General features: G+C 37.0%; 2 protein-coding genes across 3 annotated transcripts in view; both read left to right on the top strand.

Moving 5' to 3' along the window:
- smpd3 (sphingomyelin phosphodiesterase 3) overlaps positions 1-10,884 on the top strand; it is a 34,769-nt gene extending 23,885 nt beyond the window's left edge. For both annotated transcript variants that reach the window (XM_056740549.1, XM_056740550.1), the window contains exons 3-8: positions 2,014-2,089; positions 4,441-4,602; positions 5,046-5,135; positions 8,116-8,179; positions 8,251-8,413; positions 8,855-10,884. In XM_056740549.1, coding sequence (XP_056596527.1) covers positions 2,014-2,089; positions 4,441-4,602; positions 5,046-5,135; positions 8,116-8,179; positions 8,251-8,413; positions 8,855-8,956 — 657 coding nt within the window. In that variant the 3' untranslated portion in view covers positions 8,957-10,884. The remainder of the gene's footprint in view (positions 1-2,013; positions 2,090-4,440; positions 4,603-5,045; positions 5,136-8,115; positions 8,180-8,250; positions 8,414-8,854) is intronic.
- Positions 10,885-14,394: 3,510 nt separating this feature from the next.
- Positions 14,395-15,617, top strand: ccl35.1 (chemokine (C-C motif) ligand 35, duplicate 1). The gene is made up of 3 exons (XM_056740263.1): positions 14,395-14,662; positions 14,816-14,930; positions 15,093-15,617. Exons 1-3 carry the CDS (start codon positions 14,434-14,436, stop codon positions 15,202-15,204), a joined length of 456 nt encoding a protein of 151 aa, XP_056596241.1. The 5' UTR covers positions 14,395-14,433; the 3' UTR covers positions 15,205-15,617.
- Positions 15,618-15,887: the final 270 nt, after the last annotated feature.

The raw sequence follows: 15,887 nt of genomic DNA, 5'->3' as shown, positions 1-15,887 counted from the left end.
ATTGCAAACAGGTTTGAGACCCCTGCTATATAGTATGCACAGTACTGTACACTTCAATGGCTCAATATCAATCTTTATGAAAATTCTCCCTTTCACAATAGATTATAGATTAAAAGGATATTTTGTGCAAAATTAAATTTTTGGCATCATTTCTTCACCCTCATGTCATTCAGAACCTGTAAATGACTCTTTGTTCTGCAGAACCAAAAAAGAAGATATTTTGAGATGTTTTTGTGTCCATACAATGAAAGTCAATGGGGATCAGTGTTGTTTGGTTACCAACATTCATCAAAACATCGTCTATTGTGTTCTGCAGAAAGAAAGGTTTGGAATGACATGAAGATGAGTAAATGATGAGAGAATATTTATTTTGGAGTAAAAACCTGCTGTGCTCAGATCTATTCAGCTTTAGCTTTAGCCATCTCTTGGCTTTCTGGGATATCAGCTCAGCATTCAAGCTGCCAGTGGATTAGACGAACGAGAGGAAGTTAATTAGACCGTCAACCTTTCTCTCTCCATTTGAATGTTTGCTGGACTAAGCGAGCAGATCTAAGAAGTCAAAAAATCTTTAACCTTCTAAGAGATCCCTCGACTTGCAGGCAAATTTTAATTAGCACACGCTTCATTATCACTTATTTGCATGTATGCGCACACACCCAAACCAACTTGTGTTCTCATGTACACTTTGACCCACATAAAATGTTATGCAAGGTCACAGAAACACAAGTGTACACATGCGGAAAACACGCAGAACAGCCCCTCTGAGCTCAATGCAAACACACACACTTAGCGAAGCATGGATAAATGCTTGAAATATTCATACGCAAGAATTCAAGAGAGAGGGCAGAAAAATGGAGACAAGAAAGGAAACGAGGTGGAAGACAGCAAAGAAAGAGTTCTCTAACAACCACAGGAAGTCTCTCATTAACGTGATAAAATCTACAAATCACTTCTGAGAATAAACATTATCTTTCGCTGCTCAAATGCTGATCTTGAGTTTTGTGGAGACTGATTTTAGGGGCTGTCGTGTTTTGAGGTTGGTTTCCGTGATGCAGCTCTAAGCATTTTGAATAGAAGTCTGAGTTGGGATTGAGCCAGTTGAAGGATTTATATTGAATGGACCGTCTGGGTGAACACAGTGCAAAGAGGCTCCAGCACTTGAAATATAATACACTTTCTAATCGTAAAACATTTCTGACGAGAACAAAATATCGGCAAGTGCACCTTGAATCTGAAATGTAAATCTAATTGTCACAAAACCAAAAATGTATAAAATAGTTTAATAGTTTAGGTCTAGTGTGTATTTTTGGGAGGATCTACTGAAAAATGCTATATAATATACATAACTATGTCTTCAGATGTGTACAAAGACTTTACATAATGAAGCTTTATTTTTTTATTACCTTAGAATGAGCTATTTCTATCTACATACACAGCGGGTCCCGTTGCATGGAATTGTCTATATTGTTTCTACAGTAGCCTTAAACTGACAAACTGCTCTACAGAAAAATTCAAAGAAGCGAAAAAGTGATAAAATTTTCCTGTGTCAGCCTCCGTAGTGCTTTGGAATGGAGGGGTGGAGTGAGCCATTGGTTGCAGTTTGCAATCTCACCGCTAGATGCCGCTAAATTTTATACACTGTACCCTTTAAATGTGTTCCCTTGTGTCAGGCTAAATTTTATTTTTTAGACATTTGTGTAGAAAAAGAATAACCTTCTAATAGGAAACAATATAATTCGACATTTGCAGTGCCTGAATAATATGACTAAGCGAGCAGGTGTTTTGAACAGCTCAGAGGTGTTCATGTTGTGACTGTAACCTTTTAACACGGTCCCCAGACGACCCACGGCAGATAAAAGGAATCCAGAATGTTATGACAGAAGAGCGACGTGCCGACTGTGAGAGAGATAGAAACTGCACTCCGGGTGTCGAAAGCTCTTCATAAATGATTTTGCATTTCAAAGTTTTGATATGGTAAAGTCATCACATTTTATTTTGTTCTCTCTCTTTTAGGTGCAGGTCGGACGCTCGGCTCAGGAACAACGGGTTGTCGGATATATCACGTGTACTCATCTGCATGCTATTGAAGGTGGGTGTCTGTAACAAATATAGACAATACACAGCACACATTCAACATATCGTCCTGAAACCTTGGATGTCCACAATTGCCTTTTTTTAGGAAATGGAAAACACACTCTAATTTTATATGATTAAATTATTAATACTGTGTCATCAAAGTTGACAAGCACTTTTATTGATTAGATATTTGCAAAACCCAGTGACAAACATGGTGACTAATAATAATGATTTATGTCAAAACATTTAAATCAGGAAATAGGGAGATACAAGGTGTTTGTTTGGGTTAGATATCTAGTGGTTATTGCTTTTCTAAGCAATTTACTTCTTTATTACCAGGAAGATAATAAAATGAAAAATCCCATAGATTTATATTAAGAGAGACTAGAGCCATGTCTATGAACCTGAATCTCATACTTGAAATTGTGCTTTTTTAACCACACAGGACACCTTAGCAACCGCAAATAAAATGACCACTTAGACTACTTTAGCGACTGCATAGCGATGCCCTAGCAACCCCAGCATTGTTATGCAAGTTTGCATTATATTTTTTTACATAAATTTGAACATTTGTACAATTTTAAAATGCTAAAAAAAGTTTAAATTGCTTATTTTTTATTTTAAGTTTTCAAATTAAACTAATTATACGTTCTATAGTAGAATGTAAACAAATGTAACACATTCTCATTGCAAAATACTTAATGAAGTGGTTCATTTATAAAATCATGAATTTATACATCCCATTTGTACGTTTTACTTTGTTTTAGTTTAATCAGCTTTTTATATATCATAATCATACAAATTAGGCTGAATTAGACATTATCACATTGTTTGGATCTTGAGGTTTACCTGTGTTTAATGCAGCGCTTCACGTGAACCTATGTGCATCATGCATCATGTCAAAATATGTGCCTGCAGCATGCACGTATTTTGACATGACGCGCCACACACATGATGGGCTAAATACATGTTTTGGGGTCACGGATCGCCACTGGTTTAATGGAACAATACATCCCCACATACATAGTAAAAACCAGACGCACAGACACAACCCCCCGCCCCGGCCGTGATGCAGATCTCTGACCTGTGACGCTGAGTGAAACTGACAGGTTCCTCGGGATCTACTGAGTGGTAGCACACATCTGATTCGATTTCCACGTAAAGCGATGAAAAAAGAGGAAGAAGGTGATGTCTCAATGCACATAAAAGTCAAGCAGTGCTTATGCATGTTAAATAAGAGGCTCTATATTTTATCGCACATCTGACCAAATCGACACTTCACATACAGCGTCCTGTGACATCACTGCATGTTGACCCCTCTTCTCCCCTCCTCGTCCCCGCTCAGATTAATCAACGTGTCCCGCTCGCCCACAGGGTCTCCGTTCCCATGGCGACAGGCTCCTCACCGATCCAAGCGTCAGCCCTATTTAAAGCGTGCGGTCTCCAGCGCTCATTTTTTACGAAGACACATTTGCTATTCCGGGATCCTCCTACGGTTCTGTGTGTCTGCCACCCGTTCTAATTTTAGAGCAAGGGCTATTTCAGGAGCGTAAATGAAACATAGGGGAAAGAGGCAAGAGAAGGATAGGGAGACCTGATTATGTTGGAGATGATGTTGGACAGACACTTTCATGGACGAATGCCGTTCGGTTAATAGAAGGAGGCAGGGCCGTCTCTGGATATTCTCAAGCCCTTGTCTTCTGTCAAAGTGTGTGCGTGTTATAGAGTTTGAGCGCGGAGGTGGATTTAAGTTATCCCACTGACATTCACACATGTATGTGAGGTTTCTTGATTTGAATACATTTTTGCTCTTTTATAGCCCAGGAGATCTCAGTTATGGTTCAGGTATAATTTTGTTTCAGATGAATCACTTGAAATCCAAGACAATTGATGTGAAATAAGAGAACAGGGCTAAAAATATAAACCCTCAACTGGTTGATATTGCGAAATAAAAACCAATATGCGGATAAAGTGTTGACAAACGCTCACCATTTCATCACATTTCAGTCCAGAAAAAACGAATCCGAATTTAAATGTGATTTAACCTTTTTCTTTATTTCTCTGCCTTTGTGAGGTGGAGGTAAGAATGTTAGATCTCGTCTGCTCCTATGTGCTCATGCGCTCTCTATTTTATTTCTTCTCCGGTTTTATTAATTCTCTTCATCTGCCAGAAGTTCAGCATGAGTCGCGAGAATGTGACACCTCAGGGCGACGTTACTTCATTAAATTACACGGAAATTAAACTAGCTGATGCGTGCTACACAGCGAGTGTGTTCTTTATTAAATCAAATATGCCGTAAAATGGAATTTGTGCATTTTTTTCGATTTCGCTTTATTGTCTGTGTAAATGTCTCCCTCTCTCAGGTGATTCGTCTGTGCGGTGCGAGCAGCTAGATCTCTTACTGGAGTGGGGCTCTGAGTTCAGGAGGGCCAACTTGGGGTCGGCAGATGAGGAGAAGGTTTTGGAAGATCAGGTGGCCTTCGACGTCATACTCGGAGACCTCAACTTTGACAACTGCTCGTCGGGTAAAAGCGTCATCAAATACAACTTACAAACCAACGGAAATAAATGGGCATTAAATCAGTACAACGAGAAAGAGAGTCTTACTTTAAAAAATAACTACTTTTATTTATACTTGTTTATTATTTTGATCGTATCACATTTTTGGATTAAATCAATTCAATATATAATGCATGTCAGGTTTGACCAGGGCTTTATTTTAAAAGATTAAACTTTTTATAGAGGTTGTGGCTCATCCAGTCAGACTTTAGAACCAGATCTAGTCATGCAATCCTTATTTTACATTTGCATTATTTTACATCTTATAAAATAGATTTGTAAATGTAAACTTGCATGGGTTTTTGGAAGTGGAAACATTGAATTGGCTTGTTTGACCAGAAGGAGGCAATATAGACCTATATATTATCTTTCTCATGCCGTTTCTCTGTTCGGTTTGTTATTTTTCCAGAAGATAAGCTGGAACAGCAGCATTCACTCTTCACTCAGTATAAAGACCCGTGTCGTCTCGGCCCTGGAGAGGACAAACCATGGGCCCTGGGTGAGTTTAACATCAGACAATAAGAGTCTAGATGGTGTGGCTTAAGTGGGAAGAAAGCTGGAATTGAGGTATACATACAGGACATTAGATGACTGGTTGACACATGGATTATAAATTATATGAATTTAAAAATGAAAGCAGATGAAATTATATATCACAAGCTTTATGATTTTGTTTTATCCTGTTTTTCTGGTGCATTTGATCCTGTTGTATGACAAATGAATGTTTGAAAGTACAAATTTTCCTTTATTATAAATACAATGAATATATACAAATGAGCAAAAACTATTTTTATGAACAATTTCAGATTAAATATGTGTGACACCACTAACATAACCGTAATATCTGACAATTTATAGGCTTATATATTGCTCTGTTGGGTTGTTTCAAAATCATAAACATATCTAACAACACTATAATGAAGTTTGATGAAACCAAGTAGTATTGCGATGCTGTGCCATGTTCATAGTTCAAATCTAAAAATACCCCAAAACACAAATAATACTTTATATATGAAACATTTTATTTTAACTATAGTAAACTATATTATATCACATAATGCAATATACAGTAATAATATATATTGCTTATGCAACATTCAACCGTGTAAAAAATAGAGTGGCATCGGTTCACCATGAAACCCTACTTGTGACACAAAAACAACCTTTGATTCAATTTATAAACTTAACAATCTTGGTTTTTCTCATAAACATATGTGCGTGCCACTTGTCCAGGACATTCATCATGTAGGTGCAAACCAAGCACCCATATGCTATCATTTTCTTAGACATCTCAAAAGCTCCACAAACATCAAGATCATCTCTTATAGCATGAAATCAGGTTGTCTCAATTTCTCTGAGAGTTTGGAGAGGTCTCCACATCAGGGATAAATTAGATGGCTCACGTCCGTCCCCACCACGGTCGCACACATATGGTGCACTAGTTGAGCTGGCGGGGGACCACCGGAGAGAAGTTGTTGCCCGGCCCCGCTTCCAAAATAGATCTAAAGGTTTTTAAGGACACTTTAGATTCTAGCGGGGTGTTGCTTGTGGGCGTGTTCCACTTCTCTTTTATAGCACACCCTGTTTTTTCACTGTCCTCTGGGCTTCCCAACCTCCGAGGTGAAGATGAAATGAGAAACAGAACTATAAATGACCTCGAGAAAATTAGACACTTTGGCCAAAATGTTGGTTTAGTTTTAAAGCTTTTCATTAAGACTGGTTGAATGGGATTTGTTCTAGACAGGATTGAAACATCCGTTTAGATTTAAACAAAGAATTACACGGCAAAAAATGACTTTCTTACTTAGTCTTTTTTTCCTTGTTCTACAAATTCTTGTTATTTTTCTTACCCCATTGGCAGATTTGTTTTTCCTTGTTTAAATTCACTGAAATTTATATTTTTTTACTAAAATCAAGACTTATTTTCTTAGGTCAATTTGCTCATCAAGAAAATGCTTCTTGATTCAAGAATGTTTAGACATTTTTACAGGAAATCAAGAAAAAAAGTAAGAAGTCATTTTTTGCAGTGTACATAAGTGATAGTTCACCCACAAATTATGTATGATATTCTTTCTTCTTTCTGTGCAGAACACAATAGATGATATTTTGAAGAATGTTGGTAATCGAACCATGGTTGTAACCATTCACTTCTATTGTTTGGAGATAAAACCAATGGGTGCAAATCTGTAGTTGTGTGGGATACAAAGTCAATGGGTACTGTCACTGTTTGGTTACCAACATTTTTCAAAATATCTTCTTTTGTGTTCTCAAGCAGAAAGAGCCACACAGTTTTAAAATGACAAGTTTGTGACAAAATCATAACAGAATTTTCATGTGTGGGTGAACTATCCCATTAAACTAATAGAATTAAGGATCCTGCATGACTTTGTATTGCAGTGTTTTTTTTAAACTAGGTAAAGTCTATAATAAATGTACACCAGTCAGCACAACAACAAATTTTTAGATTTATATACGGTATTCAACAAAGGAGAAGCGTTACTGTGCATTACTGCAAACACAGACATTACTATCCCGATAGGATTAGATTTCTTAGAGTGTGCTTCATTTAGCTGAAAAACAGGAAAAAGGCAGACGTGTTAAATTCTGATAAATCTGAAATGATCAATTATATTATAACTGGTGAGATATTTTATACAGCAAGAACTAAATATCCATTGCAGTGGTGTTCAAAATGCATGACAAGATTTTAAATTGGTTGCGTTCATTTGATAAAATTCCCAAGACATTTTCTTTTGAAAAGCATTTAATAAAAGAGCATCACTCAGAAAGATCACCTTCATCTAAATAAAACCCTCTGGAAAGTACTGGAAGACCTCATCTGCATTCTTAGAACCAGTGAAGCAGTAAGAACACAGAACAGAGTTGAGGGGGAACCTTAGAAAACTTTAATGGTTATATATATATCAGAACTACTGTTTGACTCACAAGCTTTTCCCGAGAGCTTATTTTAATAGTGTGTGATACCCCGGGGGTCTCTGCTGGGTCTCTAGAGGCGTCTCTTAAAGAAATCTTAATTGCAGAAGGATGTCATATATCTCGAACAATAGTGACTTAACGCTATTAAATAAAAACTGTCAGACTTTTAAATTAAAATGCAGTGATGTTGATGTTAAAAGGTCAAAGATGGATTGCGTAATTTAGAAGAGATGAACGATTCAGAGGCCAATGATTTTATTACCATCAGTATATGTCAGCTGTTCACTATATATCAATGCATATATCTCGATTAAAAGTTTTTTGTCGTTTACTTACCCTCATGTCAACACAAAAGAAGTAACCAAAAAAATGTTGGTAACCAAACAACATTGGCCCCCATTGACTTCCATTGTATTGACACAAAACCACAGTCATTTCTCAAAATATCTTTTCTGTGTTCCACCGATTGTTTTAAATTTTTGGGGAGAACTATCCCTTTAAGAGCCATTGTTTAACCTGTTTTGTACATTGTGGTTGTACAGGTACACTGCTGGACACGAGCGGGCTGTACGACGAGGAAGTCGGCTCACCAGAGAGCCTTCAAAAGTAGGTTGAACACACAAAACGTAATAAAATGAAGGTGAGACACGCTTGTTTATATGTTATTTCTCCGACAGGGTCATGGAGAATGAAGAAGGAAGAAAGGAGTACTTGGTTTTTCCCGCCAGCAAGAATCACTGCCCCAGCCAGAAGGGGCGTAAAATCCCCCTGAAGGGCAACGGGAGACGAATCGACTACATCCTCTATAGAGAGGAAGGCCTGCAGCAGGAATGGAAAGTGGTGAGTTGTGATTACAGATCAACTTCCCATATCAAATTGCTGATACGACTAAACACTGAGTTGTGTTTCAACAAAACATGGTAAATGAATCATGAGATTGTACTGAATGATAATGTGGAAAGACAAGATATAAACATAAACTAAATGATTTACTTTCAGATTATTCCTCGCTCAGAAGTTTCTCCGTGTGTATTCCGTGATCAATAATGTAATATGCTCTTCGGTAGATAGTCTTTATTTTGATGCAGTATTTTTTGTTGGCAATGCTGTGCCGTCACATGGATAAGTGATCTAATAACATGTTAGCATGTTTATTACGCCTGTTACCTTCATCATTCATTGAGAATTAAACTGCCGTCACCAGATGATGTGTATGATTTACTGAAACATTTTTCCGTTACTTTAGTACTCACTCACGCTTTGATCTATAAACTTCAACAGGACATTGAAGAGTTTAGCTTCATCACTCAACTGGCCGGATTGACCGACCACCTCTCGGTGGCCGCGAGACTGGTAGTCTCGACTGGAGAAGAGGAGAGTTAGAATCCAGCCATAAATTTACAAAAAAATCAATGCCACGGAGAGACAGAGAGCAGTGAGTAGAAAGTAAAAATCAGCAGGAGGAATTTGTCAAGCCTCCAGATGTCAGATGAGGCCCGAGTGATGGAGATGGTTGAGAGGTCGAATTAAACCATCGGTGAGATGAATCGGCTGAGAGCAGCACACGGGCGTGACATCCGGACCGCCGTTCTCAAATGACACAGACACGCACGTTCTGTTGTTGCCATGGATACGGACACTTACACACCATCTACTCCTGGACTGTCCGTGTTTACATCTCAATTGAAGAAGAAATCGAAAGACTGACTCACCTCGCACATCCGATGCTTTTCTCCGGGGCCGGCGAGGAGACGGAGGCGTTTTTCTGGTGCCATGACCCGGTTGTTGCACGAAGCGGTCCTGTCACACAGTATGGAATGGACTCTGACTTCGGCGTCGTTTACAGTTAGTCCACCACGAGAGGACACAACCTCTCGATGTCTATCCCTCAGCGTTCTTCAAGACCTCAGCAAAGTGTCTTTCTTTTCTAACATCTTTCTAAGGTTTCTATGGCCTCGCGTCATCTTTTTAGGGAGTTTATATACTCACGCTGAGGCTTTATTGTACCTCAGCCAACACTACTAAGTCCGTCATAAACGATTGAGCGCAAAGCTGGGATTCAAAAAATGTATGAAATGTCCCGGACTGCTTACCAACTGCTTACCACTGGATGTATGGATTGCCGGCAGACGCATGTGTTTCAATGCACTGCTATGTTTGTCATGGCCTGCATGTTTGACATGAAATCCCCAGAAGTTATTAACACAACGTCCACCTCTCTCTCTATCTCTCTCTCTCACACACACACACACACAAAACACATTTCCCTTTTGCAGTATTGCTTTGACTCGTAAAAACCCGTAAAAAGAGTCGCAGTGTTCAGTGTTTACATATTTGAGCCAAGATGGCCGTCCCCTGAAAATGTTTACACACTTATCGATTTCAGGCAACAGTACCAAAAGCGGCCGATCTAACCAATCCCAGTTAAACCCACAGAGGATCTCTCTTTATTGCTTTTATATGGTCTAAAATGATCTTGTTCTAAGTTGATATTATTGTTGTTATTATTCTTATCATTAATCGTATTAACATTTTTTTGTAGATTATGTGCTTTTTACAAATGACTACATTTCCCATTATGCATTTAATATCCGCTTTGGCTGTGTTAGAGGTTTAAAGCAACCTAGCATAGAGCTCGCCCTGTTTCAACCGGCAGAATGATTGGCCAATCAGCATGCTAGCCTAAGTTAAACCAATCACCTGTGTGATGTCACACGAGGGGATCGTAAACCAATCATTCACATGACTTTGGATAAAATGCACCGTATACATACATCCTGTCCCCGAACACCCTTCTGGCACTATTTTTTTATTTTATAACATGACCTTTGATGCGATCACTGTGCCATAAAAATGAAACCTGTACAAACCTTTATAAAGGGTGTGGGGACCATTTTAGGTCATCTAGGTTAGTGCCTGTAGTATTTTTCCATCTTCGCTATTGTAAGGGATTAAAGTTCAAGAGTAAGATTGTAAAAAGTAGTTTTAGAACGTAAACTGTCATCCTCTTCTTAAAACCAGGGGGTCAAAGGTCAAACAGGGAGAGCTGTAGTTAAGATGCATGCAGTTAAAACCAGAAGCTTCACCAATTCTCACTCTTATTGCTGTCCATTAACATCTTACTGTTATCTATATATTGTTTTGAAGACTATTAACTTGTTTTTTAGTTTTCTTTAAATCTTGAGGAATGCTGCTTGCTGCAAGCTCACGGCTGGTCATGTATTTAAGGGAAGAGTGGGAAGGGAACAGCTTTCTCTATGTCAGCTCTTTATAACACGTTTGGTTTTTATTAAAAAAACATCCCACTTTGATTCAATGTGTGTGCTTGATTATATTTATACACTTGACAGACACGTTTGTTTTTAAAGGACTTTAAATGCATATACATTTTGACCTGTGAGAAGAAACAGTGTTTTTAACACATCACTATAGAATCTTTACAGTCAGATCTAAGCGGCAACACTAGATGTCATAAATACTGACTTTCGAGAAAGCCATAAAATTCTAATAACAATCGCCTTTCGTGAAAGACAAAACATTTATATTAACTGTTTATCAAAAAGAAAATTCCACAGGAAGCTGTTAGAAGTAGCAAGGTTGAACATGTGCTTATGGTTCTGTACATCACAAACAGAAAGTACCCGCTGAAGGACATTGTTGTATATAAATATACTTGTAAAAATGTGAGAAAGGTTGGGTATAAATAAGACACATTATTATAAACTGTATATGAAAAACTTTTTTCTCTGGTTCCTCTAAACAGGAAGTATCCAAGGGAAAGTATAAATAGAGTATTATTTCATAAAATGTACATAAAAGAGTTTTCAAAAGAATAAACTATAAATAACAAAGTATTCATCGTATAGAAGATGTATAGAATATAGATTTTTAGGAATATTTTTAAACATTGTTTGATGTTGGAAAATGTTCTATTTCGGAACACTGTATATCTCTCAAAATCAGTGGTCATCTGCCAAGACTGAACAGATACCGAAAGAGGAAGTGATGCTTTGGTATTTTGGTTTCTTTAAACTTGCCATCCATAATCAAAATGATCCAACCTTATTAGTAAGGAACAGTACACCCAAAAATGAAAAGTCTTTATTTAATCACCTTTAAGTTGTTCCAAATCTGTATACATTTCTTTGTTCGGACTACTGAACACAGAGAAAGATATTTGGAAGAATGTGGGAAAGCAAAATGTTTTGGTTACCGTTGTCATTTTTCCTACTGTGGTAGTCGATGGTGGTCAAGAACTCTTTGGTTACAAGCATTCTTCCAAATATCTTTCTCTGTGTTCATCAGAACAAAGTCATTTACACAGATGATTGGAACAACTTGAGCGAGAGTGAACAATGACAGATTTTTCTTTTTAGACGACTATCCCTTTAAGCAGATTTGTATGTTTACGGCAAAACGAGATCTCTGTTGTACCTGATGTAAAATATATATATAAGCGTTGATCCACTTCAGTGAACCTCCATCCCCAGATAGGACTAATACCCAGAATCTGCTTTCTAAATTTTCAACTTGAGTAAAGCGTGAAATAGTTTTTTACACCTTCGCTGTACAGCTCTGCCAATCTTAACACAATCAACCCATGTGCACATGGCCAAAGTGTTCAGTATATGACTGGTTCAATTCCTCTCTCTTGAGTGGGCTGCTGTCACTCTTTTCCTGTTTCTGAATGTCAAAAGAAAAACTGCAATTAAATTATACCATTCTAAAAATATAAAAGTTGAAAGGTTGAAAAGCTTCTTGAAACTGCAAACACTCAAGACTTTAATAGTTACAGATACTACTGCTAAATGAGATTTCGTGGTTTTGTGGTTACCCATTTGACCAATTTCTTGTACCCATCGCACGGCAAAAAGTGGACCTTGCTTCAAGACACTTCTATAATGTACATCTTTACATGCAACAAAAACGTATTTGCATAATTGTGATTGGTGTTATGTTTATTTAAAAAAGCAATGGTGCTCTGATGGACCCATATCTATGCCTATATCTAAGTATTTTACCTCTTTGAAATGTACGAATACTACTAAAGAAGATTTGGGCAAAAGGTCAGGCTGGTTAGCTTCACAAGTTTGTCCCTGCTGGTGGATGCTGGAAATTATGTTCATTAATGTCCATTAGCAGCCAAAGCTAATGGGGTCATGTTAGACATCCATTGACCCCTTGCATGGACCAGGGAAAATCACTTCAACAAGCTTGGGACTGCACATTCCAACCCAAAACATATTTCCTTTAGCAAAAGCCCCTGTAAAATGATTCTGTTGCATTTTACTTCACAAAAATTACTGATGAATTATCTGGGCTTCCTTGGAAAGTTAAGAAAATGAAGGGATAACTTTATTCCACACACATGCAGGTCATCTTTGGTTTAAATACACAGTTAATGCATATTGTCATGAGGAAGTCGGTACTATTTCAACAAGAGCACAGATTTTTGAGTAAGATTTTTCATTTGTGAATCATTAGGAATGCACCTGACTTTTGAGTTTCTAACAAACACAAATTAGGAAGTATTCTTCTGTGAAATATTTAAAATACTTCTATATACTAAATAGTATATTAAGTATTTTGCTTATAAACATATATCTTGATACACAGCGTTACTAAAGCATGACCTCTATCCTTTTTATTACACACTTGAACGTGCATAAAAAATGGCACTCAAACTCATCTATACTTTTTATTTCAGTCTTTATGAGGTGTATGAATTTTAAATCAACTCTTTAGGGTTGTTGGGTTTAATTCATATCAAATTTCAGAATCAGTTTCTTTAACCAATGGTGTTTGTGAAATATCTTTGTTTTTATAGCCGAAAAAGAAACGTTTAGTCTCTGATGAAACTCTGTGTGTATGAACAAGACGTCAATAGTTCACGCGACAAACTTGGCTGATGTCATTTGTCATGCATTAAGAGTGGTTTTCTGAATGAGGATGTGAAGCATCTGGGGGCGTTTGTTGCACGTAAACGTGATGCCATTTCTTATTTATAAATATTTCTCTAAAATTCAACATTTAACAATTTGTGGTATTTTAGGTATTTTATTTGTGAACCAAAGATAAAGAATAGCAATGATATTTAATGAGATTTTAATTGACATTTTCTAAGACAAAGATAATTTAATACATTCATATCGTTCATGAAATGTAAATCATTTGAATAATTTATGATTAATAAATTGAAGTACAATTAAATAAATGATGAAACAACTTATGGCTCTTTTGAATGTAAAATATTTTTTCTTAGTATGATTATTAAATATTGCGTAATAATATGACTTGAATTTAAATGAAACATACTTATATTGTAAACATCTAAAATGATCAAATATAAATATTCTATGAAATATCCACATTTTTAAAACATCCTACCCTCTATTACTATCTTTAATAATGTAAAAAAGTAAAATTATCCCTGAAAAATAATTCCAAAATTGTATTTATTTCCTGTTTGTGGAGCACAAAACAAAAATAATGCACAGCTATTATTACAGTATTTATCATCTATCTCTCAAGCTCCACACTTATGTTATGATTGTCACAATGAACTGTGGTTTTATACAAAGAAATGAAATGCAGAAAAAGTTATTTTGTGTCACACAAAAAGAAATGCGTTTGGAATGACATTCGGAGGGTGAATAAATCATACATGAGCTATTCCTTTACGCGGTCAAGTACAGTGACATACGACATAAAATGACTTTCCATGGTGCGGTAGCGAAAGAGGAAGCGAAAGCTTTGCTATTCAGACAGCTCCGAACACAACAGCTTTCTGTTACTAAACCAATCTTGTGAAGGTCAAAAGCACATGTGGGACAACAACAGATACTGTGGATTTTTTTATTATGAGTGGGAGAATTCAAACCAGAATTCCCCATCACTTGAGGGTTCCCCCCACACAGCAAACTTTCTATAAAGACAGGGAGCATTGTCATAAACGACACAGCAGCAAGTTAAACTTGAGTGTTTCACCTTATCCAACAGACTTCATCCAGTATAACAGAATGACTGCTTCTCGTCTCGTCGTTTTCTCCGCAATGGTGGTGCTTCTGGGTGCTATTACACTCAGTGAAGGTAAGATGGAGGACCCACAAAGATTAATGTTTTATGATAAAGTAAACTTGCTAGAAGGAAATATGTAAACGAATTACCAACACACTAAGATTTATCTCCTATTCACGACCATAACTGACAAAGTCTTGACGTATTGTATTGTCTCGGCATTAGGGATGCGTATGGGACCAACGAAATGCTGTTTCACTTTTTCGGACCGTTCGCTGCCAATCAAACAACTGAGGGACTACAGCATGACAAGCCAGCAGTGCCCAACCGAAGCTGTGATGTAAGTGTGCTCTATATCTTTAAACACAATTTATCATTGTCTCTGTAATGTAAGCATAAGATGAGGGTTTACCATTTTCATCAAGTTCTTTCACACTCATTCATACACTTGATCCTTAGATGAGTTTACATTTGTTTGATGGAATTGATTTGCTTTTTACAGGTTTAAGACTATAAGGGGACGTCTGGTGTGTGCCAAACCCGCAGACCAATGGGTACAGGATCGCATGAAGGTCCTTGACTCAAGGGGCTTAGGGGGCCAAGGGACCTTGTAAGCAAGGTGACCAGCATCTTTCACTGTTTGGAAACACAAGAACGAGTGTGGAGTGAGATTGAAGAATGAAATAATTGCACCCACCGACAAATGTATTGTCACTAATTATTCAGCATGTTAAAGCTATGGGTTCAACAAACCACTAAAAATGGTACCTAAGGAAAAGTTTTTTCCTGTTGTTTTGAATTATTTACCTTTTCGACTTAACTGTCGTGTGTCTTACTAATGTATTTCTGAAGAGTGCACTGCTGAAAGATGAAAAAAATCGATTATAGAAATGATTATCTTTAAATGTATTCAAAGATCTTTTTCAGTGTTCAGGGTAATATAAAGTTTGCCATATTTTGCGTATTATGTAACGAATGTTTTCTTTTTGGGCTACAAACCTGTTCACAATAAAAACTAGTTTAATTCAGAAAACAGTTGTTTTGGTGATTTACTCACACTCTGGGTCTTTATATTTGTGCTTAGCTGGAATGTTTACAAAATGTTTTTGATCTTATGTATGGTGACGCACAGTTAGTGACTTTTTTAACCACATTTATGGTTTGTGGTTTTGTGTTAATGAATATTCCTTTGCTGAAATTGAGAAGGCAGGCTGAAATATAAACCAAGTTCAGTTCTCTTTTCTACTTGCAACAAATATCAACATGATCACAGACGTTAATACCTTTAGGCATTTAT

This window comes from Triplophysa dalaica, chromosome 24 (genome assembly GCF_015846415.1).
Source record: "Triplophysa dalaica isolate WHDGS20190420 chromosome 24, ASM1584641v1, whole genome shotgun sequence".
Lineage (NCBI taxonomy): Eukaryota > Metazoa > Chordata > Actinopteri > Cypriniformes > Nemacheilidae > Triplophysa > Triplophysa dalaica.
This window is presented reverse-complemented; position numbering and strand designations above follow the sequence as displayed.

What these genes read in the sequence shown, in the direction of transcription:
- ccl35.1 (XM_056740263.1), top strand. Translation starts at nt 14,434, where the DNA reads ATGAGTGGGAGAATTCAAACCAGAATTCCCCATCACTTGAGGGTTCCC. An exon ending in TGCTATTACACTCAGTGAAG is followed by an intron (nt 14,663 to 14,815) that starts GTAAGATGGAGG and finishes TCTCGGCATTAG; the next exon opens with GGATGCGTATGGGACCAACG. An exon ending in TGCCCAACCGAAGCTGTGAT is followed by an intron (nt 14,931 to 15,092) that starts GTAAGTGTGCTC and finishes TGCTTTTTACAG; the next exon opens with GTTTAAGACTATAAGGGGAC.